At 40.2% G+C, this 15,643-nt stretch overlaps 1 protein-coding gene across 3 annotated transcripts in view; it reads right to left on the bottom strand.

The window, feature by feature from the left end:
- Window positions 1-437: 437 nt before the first annotated feature.
- Strn3 (striatin 3) overlaps window positions 438-15,643 on the bottom strand; it is an 83,273-nt gene continuing 68,067 nt past the window's right edge. For all 3 annotated transcript variants that reach the window (XM_051145856.1, XM_051145863.1, XM_051145871.1), the window contains 5 exons: window positions 14,981-15,148; window positions 12,763-12,903; window positions 11,089-11,196; window positions 1,110-1,196; window positions 438-1,033 (listed from right to left, as the gene is read on the bottom strand). In XM_051145856.1, the coding sequence (XP_051001813.1) occupies window positions 864-1,033; window positions 1,110-1,196; window positions 11,089-11,196; window positions 12,763-12,903; window positions 14,981-15,148 (674 nt within the window). In that variant the 3' untranslated portion in view covers window positions 438-863. The remainder of the gene's footprint in view (window positions 1,034-1,109; window positions 1,197-11,088; window positions 11,197-12,762; window positions 12,904-14,980; window positions 15,149-15,643) is intronic.

Consider the following 15,643-nt stretch of genomic DNA (forward strand, 5'->3'; position numbering starts at 1 on the left):
GATGTACAAAATATCACATAGTGATAGGATGTCAAGATTAGTTTTTAAAGAGTTCATTTGGAGTACTAAACTCCATAGCTTTGTTTTAATACACTTAATAGTCCTTGGTTCATGAAGACATGTAGACGAAGGTGATTTATCATCTTTATGAAGGACTTAGCTGAGCTGTATTAGGCAAAAGGAGGAAGAAAGTAGTTATAGGTGGCAGGTTAGTGAGATCTCTGTGTTTCAGGGCTGTATAATGCAGAAAAACATCAATATGATCTTGAGCACTGTTGTGACAGGCTAAATATATAAAAAGACTTATAAAAACTAGAATTTTATCCAAACATTTTGTGCAACTAATGCTAAAATATTTTAAGTTAAATTTTCTTTTCTTTCTTTTTTCTTTTTCTTTTTTTTTTTTTTTTAAAGCAAAATAAGTTTAAAAGGGAATCTGTGGCATACAACTGATAAACGTAAGATCACGAAGAGATGAAAAAGCTACTCTTGGAGCTTGCTTCCCCACAAGAGCACCACATTCCTAACCCTAAGGCAGCACACAGAGTCCAACAAAAAAGTCTTTTTTTTTTTTGTAAGGTCAGACTCCACATTGGCTTAAACACCTTTAAAAAACAAAAACAAAAAACCGCTCAGTTCATATCCAGTAAAAGGGTAGATACTGGAGTCCTTTTCCTTTCTGTCCCACAAAATACAGTTAAACTAGTCAGCCTGACATTAAGATGTGATTCCCAACTTATGCCTGCTTTCACCAGGCAGATCCCATGTAGTGTCATTTCAGTAACCTTCTTGATGGCAGTGATGCAGCAGACCCCCTTTCTGACCAAGTAAATCTTTTTTTCATGATGCCAGTCTATGTTGGTTCACACAAATACTTTGGCAAGAGCATCAGCTCCTGCACTGGCGATATACGCCTTTGATGGATGGAAAGCAACATCATAAATTGACTCATCCAACTTCTTCCTATGAGCTGTTATTTCTTGTACACATGTCTTACTGTCCAAATTCCATAATCTAATGGAACAGTCATGACCTACAAAAGACAATAAACCTTGTTAGTGAGTCACAGTTTTATAAAGCTTGTAGGTTGTATAGAAGTTCAAACTTACTTCCAGACATCAAATAGATTCCATTGGGATCTACTGCTAAACTTGTAACAGCATCCAAATGAGCTACCATAGAATGGATCATTTTACCTATAAAACATAACAGAAGATTAATGTTGAGGTAGAAGCTAAAATATACCATCAACATAAAACAATCACCACAGCATTGCTTTTTTAGTTTTGGAAAAACATTCACAACATAAAGCATGAGTATTTTAGCCACTGGGGAACACACAGCTCACAGTGCGGAACCACCACCAATACCTAGATCTGATTTTCATCAGTAAAGAAAAATCTTGTTCTGAGTGTGTAACCTTTTCCAATCCCTAGCAACAATGGTCTACTCTCTCTAGAGACTGGTCTATTCTAAATGCTTTTATCTAAATAGATTCTGAATATGTAGCTTTTGTGTCTTCTTTCACTAAGCACAGTGCTTTTCAAGATGCATCTACTATACTAATAGTCTGAAGAAAAAAAGTTAATATTATTGTTATTTTTAAAAGACTGTGCTCCTAAATGAAACATTCCCCTACATGTGGAATCAGTAGATAGAAGCTCACATGTCTGAGGAAAGCAGAAACTTGAAAGATTCAGCAGTACTGTTCCGCCTTAAGTTTTTGTTTTTATAAATTTATATGACTGTAGTGTCTCTCAGTGTCTTCCCCGCCCCCCTTCTCCAAGAAGTCAGAGAGGTGGAGTTTCAGGCAGTTGAAAGCTTCTTGATAATGGTACTAAGACTTGAGCTTGGATCATCTGCAAGAACAGTGTGTGCTCTTAGTCACTGAGCCAGGCAAGGCAATGCATGCCTTTAATCCCAGCACTTGGTAGGCAGAGAGGCAGGTGGATCGGAGTTCAAGGCTGGCCTGGTCTACACAGTGAGGCTGAGGGCAGACAGACTGCACTATGTAGAAAATTCCTGTCTCAAAAAAGAAACTACCAAAGAAGGGAATAAAATAGCAAACACTGATACTTAACAAAAATCAATTTCCATTTAATCTGCATGGGTGCTGTTTCATTAGATGTTCCTAACGAAAGACAGGAAGTCTTGTAAATTGAAGATGTGCAAATCGTGATCATCTGCCATAGTGCTGGTCCTCTGTGACATTATACACTGAGAAATAAGAGGTCTACTCTCCTAACTTGCCCCTGGGCAATAACTGTTGACCTGAATACAAAACCAGAATGCAGAGCTGGCCGCAATGGCACACGCCTGTAATCCCAGCACTCAGGGAGGCAAAGGCAGGTGGATCAGCTTTGAGGTTGAGGCCAGCCTGGACAACAGAGCAAGTTCCAGGACAGTGAAGGCTATACAGAGAAACCCTGTCTCAAAAAATCCAAACCAAACAAAACCACTCAACAAATAAGAAGACAGAACCCAGAACACTATTCCCCAAACAATAAAAAGTCCCACCACTTTTTGGCAATACTGAGCAGTTACCACTTGAAGACAAAGCAAGATGCCTCTGTTGACTTCAAGCCACAGCTGTTCATTTCTCATTATCACTAAAATTAACATATTAATTTTAGGAGTTGCTGATACCGGAGTAATATAAAATTCACTTTTTATTTTATTTTTTTTTCTAGACAGGATTTCTCTGTGTAGCCTTGGCTGTGCTGAACTCGCTTTGTAGACCAGGCTGGCCTCGAACTCACAGCAATCCAGCTGCCTCTGCCTCCGAGTGCTGGGATTAAAGGCGTGTGCCACCACGCTCAGCCTTATTTCTTAAATACAAATTTTTAAATATAAAATTTTAACTAATTGAGTTTTTTACAATGTATTTTGCTTAATCTAATTTATCCCCCACTCCTTTCATCCCTGCCCCCATGTCCTCCTTTATTTTTGAGATAATATAATTACATCATTTCTCCCTTCCCTCCCCCAAACTCTCTGTAGTGATTTGAATGAAAATGGCCCCATCTGCTCATATATTTGAATGCTTGATCATGAGGGAGTGGCACTGCTTCAGAGGGATTAGGATGTGTAACCTTATTAGAGGAAGTTGTGGGGTGGAGGTGGGGGGGGGGGGCGGGTTGGGGATTGGGTTAAGGCTTTGGAGATATAAGAGTTGCTATGGTCAGCTGGGTGATGGTGGCGCACCCTTTAATCCCAGCACTTGGGAGACAGAGGCAGGTGGCTCTCTGAGAGTTCTAGGCCAGCCTGATCGACAAAGCGAGTCTGGAACAACCAAGCAACAGAGAAATCCTGTCTCAAAAAACAAGAGGAGTTGTGGTCATGCTGTCTCTTCACAACAATAGAAAGTTACTAAGATTCCCTCCCAATGTGTCTCCCTTTACTCTCTTCCAAACTCACAGCCTTTTTCCATCAGCTTTTACATGCATACAGTACATACATAAACCTAAAGAGAACTTGCTCAGTCTGTATTATGTTGTGTGTATGTTCCAGGGCTGGACATTTGGTATGGGATAACCATTTGGTTAGCTCTTCCCCGAGGAAAACTCTCCCCTGTTCAACATTTCTCAGTTTTATAGGGTTGAGGCTCTGTGGTTCTTCTCCTACTCACGTTAGCCTATCTATTATTGTCCCTGTCCTCACTCAGCTTATGTCTAGGTAGCCATGTTGGTGAGAATGTGTCTTCTAATATTTCTAGTCCCACAGCAGTGCCCCCCCTTGGGGTCAGGAGAATAAAATGTGTAGAACTTGAACTAGTCATCGCCCTACCTCAGCCTCCTCTTCATAATTTACTGTTAAGCCTTACCACAAATGTGTACAAGTGTTTTGCTTACATGTATGACAGTGTTCTATGTGTGGGCCTGGTGCCCACTGAGGCTAGCAGAAGGAGCTGGGTCCTCTGGAACTGAAGTTACAGACCACTATATGTGGGTGCTGGGAACTAAACCTGGGGTCCTCTCCAAGAGTAGTAAGTTCTCTTAAATGCTGAGCCATCTCTCCAGCCCAAACAATCATCACCATCATCCACCAAGTTCCTTTTGTGCTGCTCATGTACTTATGGGTGCATGGTCATCCACTGGAAGATGGACAACCTACCAGAGGCCACCTCCTTAAAGAAAATGGACTCTCTTCCAACAGCCATCAACTGTCAATAGCTCCCCATTTAGGGGAGCACATGAGCCTCTTTGCTCTCTCCTGTACACATCCTGAAATGCTTATGTAGGTGACGATACCTGCTGATAACATCTTAGTCCAAAAAAAAAAAAAAAAAAAAAAAAAAAAAAAAAAAAAAAAAAAAAAGCATTATTCAGGTTTTGAATCCATTCTCCCCAATAGAAGCATAAAAGAACCCACAATATGAATAGTTCCCTCCCAAGCTTCACTTAAAATGTCCTATGATGGTAACTTAATTTACTGACCTAGTTCTATTTCCTGAGAATGACCCCACACTCCCCCCAGACTAAGACGGACCTACCCCTCACCCCCTTGTTGTATGTACACTGATGGTGTGAATACATGGGGATGAGCACAAGCATGCGTGCACACACACACAAACGCACGCACCAAAGCAAGATGTCACATGTCTTCCCATACAGCACTTTCTCGACTTACTGCCTTGACAGGGTCTCTCACTGAGCCAAAAGCTTGCCCTTTGGGCTGAGCTGGCTAGTCAACAAGCTCTTAGCATCGGTTTGTCTCTGTCCCCCAATGCTTGGATTACAGGCACACATAGCCATGCTAAGCTTTTTATATGGGCGCTGGGAATGTGACTTCAGAGCCTGTTGCTTGCACAGTAAGAGCCATTATACACCAAGCCACCTCCCTGGACCACTGCCTAATTTCTTAATTTAGTCAACTCTTCTCCATATTATGCACAAAGCCACATCACATGTGAGTAACCCACCAGATAGACTATGAATAGAGACATTTGATGCTGGACCACGTTGAACTGGTCTTCTAATGGTCACCGTAACATTTCAGACCTCTTCAAGCCCTAGTTCAGTTTACATTGAGAAAACTTTTTGCGACAGAGAATGTTGAAAGAAGGCATCTGGCCAAAGACTTGAGACAACGATGGAATTATTTGCTCTGACTGTGTGCAGTCAGCCAGAAACTGCTTGGAACAAAGTTAGGATCTTGACATAACAGTACTTGCCTAGATACAGCTAGCTGTAGAAATGTTTCTTTAGAATCTGCTTTGAGAGCAATAGAAGTGGGCTTGGAAAGTCATGCTTTACAGACATTTTACAACAGAGGACCCTTTGGCAGTTAGCACAGCTGTTGGCTTGGGACTGGGAGTAAGTCAAGATTTTTCTTTATTAGAGAACATTTAGTTCAAGCTATGTTGCTATGATAATCATGTAAACACAATGGCTTTAGCCCAGGGAAATTTATGATTAATCAGGTTATGCTGACCATTGTTTGGAAATTGATTGATTTTTGCTGTATGCTTTACTGTAGGTTATACAGAACTGTTTCTATTTCCTTGTTAGACTATTCTCTTGCTTTGTTGATTTTTAAATGTTCTAATGATTGTAAAAGATGAGAAAAATCATAAATAAAGTACTGGGGTTGGCCCAAGGAGTAACAGTAAGCTGGTAACAATAGAGAGCAAGTATCTGAGACAGACAGTAAGCATGTGAGAGAGACAGAAAAATAAAAGTTCTCCTGGGCTTTCCAACCTTCAGTTTGTACTGCATATGCCTCCACTCCTTAACCTCTCCTCAACAGCTGGTTCCTATTACAGCCAGCTGTTCCTCAATGGTTAGTTTCCCTTAACCAGCTGTTCACCACCTGCTCAGTTCTCCCTACAACGCATCCACCAAGACTTTCTCTTCTCTCCTCTTCACTGTTCCCACAGCTGGTCTGCGGGATCAGCTTGGCACACAATATGGGGCTGACAGTAGGATAATCATTATTTATTATTATTCCTTGGCATTTTGAGCTAGGCTCCTGATCACAGAGTACTGCAGACTTGACTGACAAAAGGGCTGTTAGATCAGGAGCAGGTAATCATGGGTCAAACTGAATCTAAGGAACGGAGCATGTATATTCAGATTCTTAAGAAAACTTTAAAAACAAAATGTGTTGAGTTCATTCTGATGCTCTGAAGGAACTCGTAACATTCATTCAAAAGGTGAGCCCATGGCTCCCAGAATCAAGTACATTAAGCCGCGGAGACCGGCAAAAGGTAAGGTGAGAATTAAAAAGATGGATTACGAGCCATGCTGACGAGTTCATGCCAGAATTTTACCCTTACACTCTGGGTAATAATTAAATAGGGGATGAGAAGAGAAAAATTAAAATTGCCTGACCCGCCAGATTGTAGCTCTCAAGAATGCAGGTTACAAGGGGCTCAGGTATCTGATCAGTCTTCTGGTTCCTCTACGGAAGAAGACTTGATTGAAATCTCATTTGCAGATTTAGACACGCAGGAGAAACAAACTCAAAAAAAGAAAAAAAAATGTTTAAACTGCCTCACAAACGTCTTGGCTCAGTTTTAAAATCTGGAAGGTAGCCAGCCTTTGTTAAAATAGACCTAAGTGATTTATCGTAAGATGACACAGAGAAATTCTCAGATTCCATTTCTCAAACTAGCTCTGATGCCAGCTACCTACTGAAACAATCAAACAACGGTGGAGTGGGCACTGCTGGCACACGCCCAGCATGCAAGCCTCTGTGGCACAGAGTTATTAGCAAGTCCCCAAGATGCAATCCTAGTAAGAGGGGTCTAGTCCTAGAGGTGGCTAGAGAGATAGGTGTGGGTGCTGGGAACCTAACTCTTGTAGTTTTGGTTGTGAGCCTAGCCTTTAACAGCCATCTGGGTGCCCCCTTCTTAGGCAACCTGGTGGAGCCCCACTCTCAGGAGATCACCATATTGATACTGAACTTAGTGCAGACAGTTAATCAGCATAGTGCACTACAGCCCAGAACTCCCTGACTCAAGTGATCCTGTCTCAACCTTCCGAGTAGCTAGGACCACACAAAGCCCTGGGTTCATTTTCCAGCATCTGCCTCCTCCGTAACAAAATAAAATATAAAAATAAAAAATAAAAAATGAAAGCATCTTCTGCTCTTGCAAAGGACAGCCCAGGTGTGGTTTCCAGTACCAACATGACATTTCCAGATCATCTGACACTCTTCTGACCTCCAAAGGCAAAAACACCCTTATACATAAAATAAATTTTAAAAAGTGAAAATAAATTAACATATGCAAATCAAATAAAACAATGTTTTACCAAGAGTAAACAATAAACAACAGTTGGAGGACCCTTTGGTGCTGGCATTAAAGGCATGACCACCACCGCCCAGCTTAGGAGCGCATGCGCTTGCTGAGGATCACCAGGCTTGGTTCTCAGCAGCCACATGGTGGTTCAGAACCATTCTTTAAAACTTCCTTTTCTGACTTCCCTAGGCACCAACCATACACATATGTGCAAGCAACACTCATACATATAAAATAACCAATTTTTGTTTTGTTTTTCAAGACAGAGTTTTTTGCGTAGTCCTGGCTGTCCTAGAACTCACTCTGTAGATCAGGCTGGTGTTGAACATTCTACCCAAGTGCTGCGATTAAAGGTGCGCATGACCACTGCCAACATAAAATAACAATTTTTAAAAGGAAAAAAAATATGGTAGGTAAAGGGCTAGAGAGATGGCTTAGAGGTTGAGAGCACTGGCTGCTCTTCCAAAGGTCCTGAGTTCAATTCCCAGCAACCACATGATGGCTCACAACCACCTATAATGAGATCTGGTGCTCTCTTCTGGTGTACATGCAGGTAAAACACTGTGTATATATAATAAATAAATCTTTTAAAATATATATGGTAGATAAATGTTGCTGCACAAACAAGTTCACAACGAATTCAGGTCCTTCCTGCCTCCCTTCAATTTCTCAACTCTGACTCATAGAGTATCTTTTCCTAGACTCACATAGGCACAGTGTATGGAACTCAAAAGTTTGTCTTTACCAAAATTGTATTATTTTTGCAGTACTAATGATTGGGCATAGGGCCAGCACATGCCAAACTAGTTCTCTTACCTACTAAGCTACCCCTCCAGCACTTTTCTCTTTTATTAGTTTAAGTCAGGGCTTCACTAAACAGTTGCCCACTATGGCTCTGAACTCAACTCTATAAACCCAGGTAAACTAAAGTGACTGGACCACTACTAGGCCTAGCTGTCTACTAAAAATTAAAAACTACAACAATGAAACCCAAAGATCTGAAAGATGTCTGTAAAAGAAAAAAGTAGAAATTGAGGAGCTGGAGAGCTGGCTCTGCAGTGAAGAGCATGTTCTTAGGGAACTCAAGTGCAGTTCCCAGCACCTGCATTAGGTGGCTCAAAACGACCTGTAGCTCCAGGGTATCTTGACATCCTCTTCTGGTTCCACATGTACAAACACACACATGCACGCACGCACACGCACATGCACGTACACCTAACCCCCCTGAAAATTAAAAAATTTTAACTGACACTTTATATTTGTTACGAACCATACAGAAAGAACAAGACACAATTCAATCTTTCTAAACCAAATATATAAATCCATACACAAGCAATTTTTTCAGTGTGTATGCACATGGCATGAACAAAAAAAAAGCCCAACACTGTTTCCATTTATGTGTGTGGGTGCTTTGTTTGCATGCCAAATGCATGCCTAGTACCCAGGCCGAATAGGGGTCCCAGCCAGCTGTAAGTAGCCATATGGGTGCTGGGAACTGAACCTGGGTCCCTTGGAAGAAGAACGGCTGTTAACTACTGAATCATCTCTCCAGTCCCAAAGTTTAGTATTCCTAACCTTGTCCTTAAAAGTCTTACTTCTTTCTCAAATCTTGTATTTGTTTTGCCTAAAAGAAATTTCTGATGGGAGGATACAAGTTGTAATCAGAATAAATTAATTAAATACTTTTTAAAAAGAGATTTAAAAAACTGGGAAAAAAACATTTCTGCTTCAGCACAATTCCTACCACTATGACTCTACTTCAAAACATCTTTTCTATCTTCTTCCCTTGAAAATAGAACAGCTGGGGCTGAGGCAATGATTCAGTAGTAGCTAGCACTTCCTGGTCTTCCAGCAGACCAGAGGTTAGTGCCCAGCACCCAAACTCCACCAGCAACCCTCTGTAAACTCCAGTTCCAGGGAGTCCAATAACATTCTCTTCTGGCTTCAATAGGAACCCACACTAACACACTCATACACATCGTTCATATACGTACGTGTACACACACACACACACACACACACGCGCGCGCGCGCAATTATAAATAAAAAACATGTACACATATATTATGTCTCTCCTACTGTTTTCAGGTAATAATGGACTCCCAGTAAAGCAGGAACAACATCTTCCATGAGGTACAATATACAATTCTGAATACACTTTTACCATTAAAATTATTTATTCAAATTTGGGGTGGGGGGAAGAGACAAGGCTTCACTTTATATTCTAGAATGACCTGGAACCTTTGATCTTCCTGGCTCAGTGTGCTATATGCAGGCTACACCACATGCTTGGCTTACTCCTCTATTTATTAAACCTGTTTATAGTATCCATTTTTTAAATTTCACTAATTTACTATACATTTTATAAAATGATATTAAAGCTAACCAGAAACACCAGTTACGGGAATAAGCTAGGTAACAATATTTAAAATGAATAACCTATTATCTTGGAAAACACAGTGTGTGACAATACTTTAACAGTTTAATGTAACAATATAATTGGATGTGTATGTGCATGAGGTACTGAAGCTCAATTTTTAAGAATCTTTTTATTATGTGGCACCTCCTGTACAAACAAGGTTTTAGACTTATAAAAAGAAAGAATAAACTGGTAGAATCTAGAAACAATTTTGCTGTTGTTTTTGAAGACTGGGTATCACGTATCTCAGACTGGCCTTGAATTGGCTATATACTCAAAAATGTCTTTAAACTTTGATATTTGGTGTGTGTGTGTGTGTGTGTGTGTGTGTGTGTGTGTGTGTGTGTGTGTGTGTGTGTGTGTGTGTGTGTGTGTGTGTGTGTATGCATGCCTGCCTGTGGGACTTTTTCTGAAAAGAGGTTTGAGTTAGCCTCTCTCCGGAGAAGCCAGTTTTACCTGCACACAAATAAGGGGGATGCAATTCCCTCCTGTCTCGGAGCTAGAGTTATATGCAGACCTATTAGGCATTGGGAACTGGACTTGGATTCTCCATTAGAGCCACTGAGCTAGCTCTTCAGCACTCGAAAGAATTTTATATAAGGTTCTATGTGGTAACAGAAAAAGTGGTCCTTAAAAATAAATCAGTTGGGCCAGTGCAATGGCCCAGTAGGGAAGGCATTTGTCATACAAGCCTAATGCCCTGAATTTGATGCATACAACCTACATAAATGAAGGCGAGAAGGCACTCCACAAATTTCTATGACCGCCACATTTCTGCTGTGACACCCATGCTCCCAAGTACAAACATTCATAGATGTATGAGATTAAACTATAAGCTATATAATAAAGATGACAACAGACAGTAACCACTATACCATCATTTGATCCACTGAGAAACAGGGAGTTTTGTTTTGTTGTTGTTGAGACAGGGTTTTCTCTGTATAACCTTGGCTGTCCTGGACTTGCTTTGTAGACCAGGCTGGCCTCGAACTCATAGAGATCCACCTGCTTCTGCTTCTCCAAGTGCTGGGACTATAGGCATGCACTACCACACCCAGATCCGATAAACAGTTTTAAGAACATACTTGAAATGCCAAATAAGTGATGTACTTTGCTATATTAAAACAGAACATAAAAAAATTCAAATGAAAGAATTTGTATCTAGTGACAATGGGACAATAAAATTAGTTAGGCAAAGTATTATGGATCGTCAAAAGATGAAACTTGTACATTTAACAGTGTTATATTAAGTAAAAAAAAACTGTTACGGTAGCTTAGTGGAGGAATGCAGATCTCTGGTGAGGTAACTAAGCATCTCGAGTCCCCAGCACTTCAACTTCAGTTTAACTTTATGATTTCATAAACCAAAGGCAGCATGCTTTATATAAAAGAACAGTACTTTCAATCATCTCAAATCATATCTTACCCGTTTTATTGTCAAAAAACTTGATGTGTCTGTCTTCATGAGCAGTTACTGTAACAGGAAGCGTGGGATGACTTACTACTCTGTTAATGTGATTACTAGATTGTAAACCTGAAAAATAAAGGGACACGGTGCTTTAAAATACAAACTACTTGGGTTGAGGCTACATTAATAATAGCTCAGTGGTCTTGCCTATATCGGGACCTGGGCTGGACCAGCAGCCCAAAACTGAACTAAAGTCCAAAGCTTCAAGTAGGAAGTGGATGACATTCTTACTCTTGCTCACTCTGAATACATATAAGACCCTCAGGTACTAAACTTAAGCACACATTTACTTTATCTACATAGAAGAGAAAGAGCACAGAGTTGAAGGGACACTGGGAAAGACTGACTATAACCTGGGTTGAGTTTATAATTGTGGCATCTGGGAGGCTGAGGAAAGACTGAGTTCGAGTCTAGTCAAAACTACTCAAGACACAGTCTCTTTGTGTTAGCCTTGGCTATCCTGGACTTGTTTTGTAGAACAGGCTGGCCTCGAACTCTAAGCAATCTGCTTGCCTCTGCCTTCCAAGTGCTGGGATTAAAGGCGTGCACCACCACGCTTGGCTGACACTACACTTTTAAGACCCTGTGCCAAAGGACAAAACAATCCTCTCTGCTCAAGATCTGACTAGAGACCATGTAAAGATTTCATATGACTATTAAACAGTTTGTATTAAAAAGAATAAAAAGTAGTAGGCTGGAGAGATGGCTCAGAGGTTAAGAGCACTGGCTGTTCTTCCAGGGGTCCTGAATTGAAATCCCAGCAACCACATGGTGGCTCACAACCATTTATAATGGGATCTGATTCCCACTCCTGGCATTCAGGTGTATATGCTAAACATAAAATACATAAATAAACCTCTATTTAAAAAAAAAAAAAAAAAAGATAGGGGACTGGAGAGATGGTTCAGAGATTAAGAGCACTGTCTGTTCTTCCAAAGGCCCTGAGTTCAATTCCCAGCACCCACCTGGATAGTGTGTGTGTGTGTGTGTGTGTGTGTGTGTGTGTGTGTGAGAGAGAGAGAGAGAGAGAGAGAAAAAGAGAGAGAGAGAGAGAGAGAGAGAGAGAGAGAGAGAGAGAGAAAAAGAGAGAGAGAGAGAGAGACAGAGAGAGAGAGAGAGAGAGACAGAGAGAGAGAGAGGGAGAGGGAGAACCCAGACAGAAAATAGCAAAAAGATAACAACAGATAATACACATCTATGATAAAAGTACTTTTGCTAAAAACCTCTGGGATCTATGGCCAACTTAGAGAGAGAAAGATTGACAGAGATCCTTGGAAAGTATCACCACAGTAACACAATCAGCAAAACCTACACCAGGAAACTTGATAAACCTCAAACTCAGAGGTGTGCCTGCCTCTGCCTTCAAGTGCTGGACTAAAGGTGTGCACTAGCACACCTGGCTTATATATGTTTCCAGAAGACCCATGTTTCCTTTGCTTTCATTTTCAAGTTACTGTTCTGTTCCCACATACCCACTCTATTTGAGGAACTAGCAGAAATGATGTACAATCAGTATAACATAAATTACTTCCTATCCTAAATTCAGTCAGTGTGAAAATGAACTAAAATACCACCCTCTTCATGTAATACTAAGCTTTTAAAAGAAAGTTCAAAGAAAACACAAGGACTTACCAGAATCTACCTGTGAGGAAAGCATCACTAATGACTGTGATGTTTCTAAATCATAAATTACTGCACTACCAGTGCTGAAAGAGGTGACCATGTGAGCTGGGTCACAGCCTATAAAGTCAACTGATGTAGGTACTCCATGTCCTGTAAAGAGCCCAAGATAGAGTCAGATGTAGTCGTCTGCGCATGCGCACACACACAATTTTGGAATTATATTAATAATGAAAAAGAAAGCAATGTGTTAGGGTAGGATGGTGAGAAGCCCTTCTTAGTTACGTGAAAGTTTTCATTTATAACCTTCTATTTTACATTATCAAAAATATAACCGAAGAGAAGAGACACATAAAAAGTATTAGTATAGCATGGTGTGATACATATTCTGAGATGCATTTTCTTTTAAGGTCGAGAAAAACACTTAGTTCATTTTAACTGTCAATTTTCTTAAGGAAAATGTAAACAACAAAGCCAAACAAAAAATAAAACACCTCTCCCCAAACTAGCATATTCCCCTAGATCATTCTAGATCTCTAAAAGTTGAGCTTGCAGGTGGGTGTGATGGTGCCGGCCTTCAATCCTAGCACTAAGGAGGGAGGCAGAGACAGAAGGATCTCTCTGAGTTTCAGGCCGGCCTGGCCTACAGGGTAGCCAGGGCCACACAGTTAGAGATAGACAGACAGACAGAATCTGGATTAAGTAAAAAAACAAGCATCTAAATTAATTTTTATTTCTTAAGGTCCGAGTAGGTAAAATCAGTAGAACCCCAAAATACAAACAAACAGATAAATTTAAACATACACTACTTAAGATGACTTAAAATAATATATTTAAATTTAAATTAAAGTTTTGATTAGAAAAAGTAATTTGGAAAACTCAGGCTATAAATTAAGAAAAATTATATAAGAACATGCCCAAGTATCTTCAAAAAGTAAAACTGGCTAAATTCTTCTATAATAATAAGACTTAACGGCTGGCAAGACAGCTCAGCAGGGGAGGGTGCTTGCAGCCAAGCCTGACTGACAATCTCAGTTTGCTCCTTAACACCTAACAGGTGGAGAGTGGATTCCCCCCAGCTGTCCTCTGCTCGCCACATGTGTGCCACAGCACATGAACATCACAACACAGAAAACAAATTATGAAAATAATCCCACTTGTGCTTCTCACTAAGGGTGTTGTAATGACTGTGGTTAGCCCATCCCACCGCAAAAACACCTATGTGCTCTGTCACTGCACACATCGGTTTTAAACAGGTGTATTTGAGAGTATGATCCCTCCATCCTTCAGGGTAGGTGTCCTTATCTATTGCCCCTATATGTAGTATTATCTGTCCACCTTACTTTTAAATGCAAATGTTTATTTTTAAAATAGAACATGATCTGAAAACACCAAAAAGTACTGAGCAATGCTGTACATCTGCAAAGCATTTCCAATAGAACAAGACCAAGTAAAAAAATCATGGAAAGTTTTATAAAACTCTTTAAACATTTTAAAAAAAAGGGGGGAGGGGAAAGAGAGGGGGCAGGGGACTGGAGAGGTGGCTCAGAGGTTAAGAGAACTGACTACTCAGAGGTCCTGATTTCAATTCCCAGGATCCACATGGTGGCTCACAGCCATCTGTAATGTGATCTGATGCCCTCATTCTGGCCTGCAGGTGTGCATGCAGGCAGAGCACTATATACATAATGATAAATAAATATGTTTTTAAAAAATTAAAGAATTTTACATTACATTACATTAAAGAATTAAACATTCCTCTTTGAATCAATAAAGAAATAATTGCTTTGTCTTTTTTATTTTCCAATTTTTTAAACAAATATTCTTGGGACAGCAAGATGCCTCAGCAGACACAGTAGGCCCCTGGCACTGAGGCTAACAATCTGAGTTCCATCCCTACAGTCCACATGGTGAAGACAATAGATTCCTGTCAACTGTCTTCTAATCTTCCTCTATCTGTATGCCAAGACCTGTGAAAACACACACACACACACACACACACACACACACACACACACACATGGCTCTTTGGGCACAGGGGCTAGGAATGCTTGCTACTTAGACTTCTGTTTCCAGACCCTGTCAGGTAGTTGTAACTCCAGGGGATCAATGCTACAGTCTTGTCAAGCCTCTGAGTACCTGCCATCACGTGCACATGCACAAGATACAAGTAAGTGATAAATCTTTAAAAAAGCAAACATTGCTCTTATTAGAGGCAAATTTGACTTACCCTTGTCTCCATTGTAAGTGCAGATACATGGCAATTTTTCTTGTGGATTCCATAACCTAATAGTGCCATCTGCTGAACAAGACAGTAATTGATTTTTTATGCCACTATAGGCCAGACCCCAAACTGCATCTGTATGAGCAACTAAAGTGCCAGCTAGAACATTTGACTCTGTGAAGAAACAAACAAATAAGATATTAATTGGAAGAAATCTGACGATGATAGATAACTGACCATATAATTAAATATAAAAATGTATGTAAAGCTCTGACATGGTGGCATATGCCTTTTATCCTAGCACCTGGAAAGCAGATCTCTGTGTTCTAGGCCAGCCTGGTCTACACGTCCAAGGCCAATCAGGGCTCCATAGTAGGCCCAGTCTCAAAACAAAACAAAACAGCCACTAGAAGATAAACCAAAGCACAGACAATGAATATTTCTAAACATGGAATTATGGGTGATTGTTATCATTTATTTCAATAATACTGTTTGTGTTTTCACAATTTCTATATATTGTGTACAAAATTTTAAAAAAACAGACATGTGGAGACATAATATATACTATACTACTCACTTTTAGAGGGCATAACAATGGTGAATATGGTCATCTGACTGCAACTCTTACTGTGCTGACTTTCAAGATATTTTAATTTTAATTTAATTATT

This window comes from Acomys russatus, chromosome 1 (genome assembly GCF_903995435.1).
Source record: "Acomys russatus chromosome 1, mAcoRus1.1, whole genome shotgun sequence".
NCBI classification, from domain to species: Eukaryota; Metazoa; Chordata; class Mammalia; order Rodentia; family Muridae; genus Acomys; species Acomys russatus.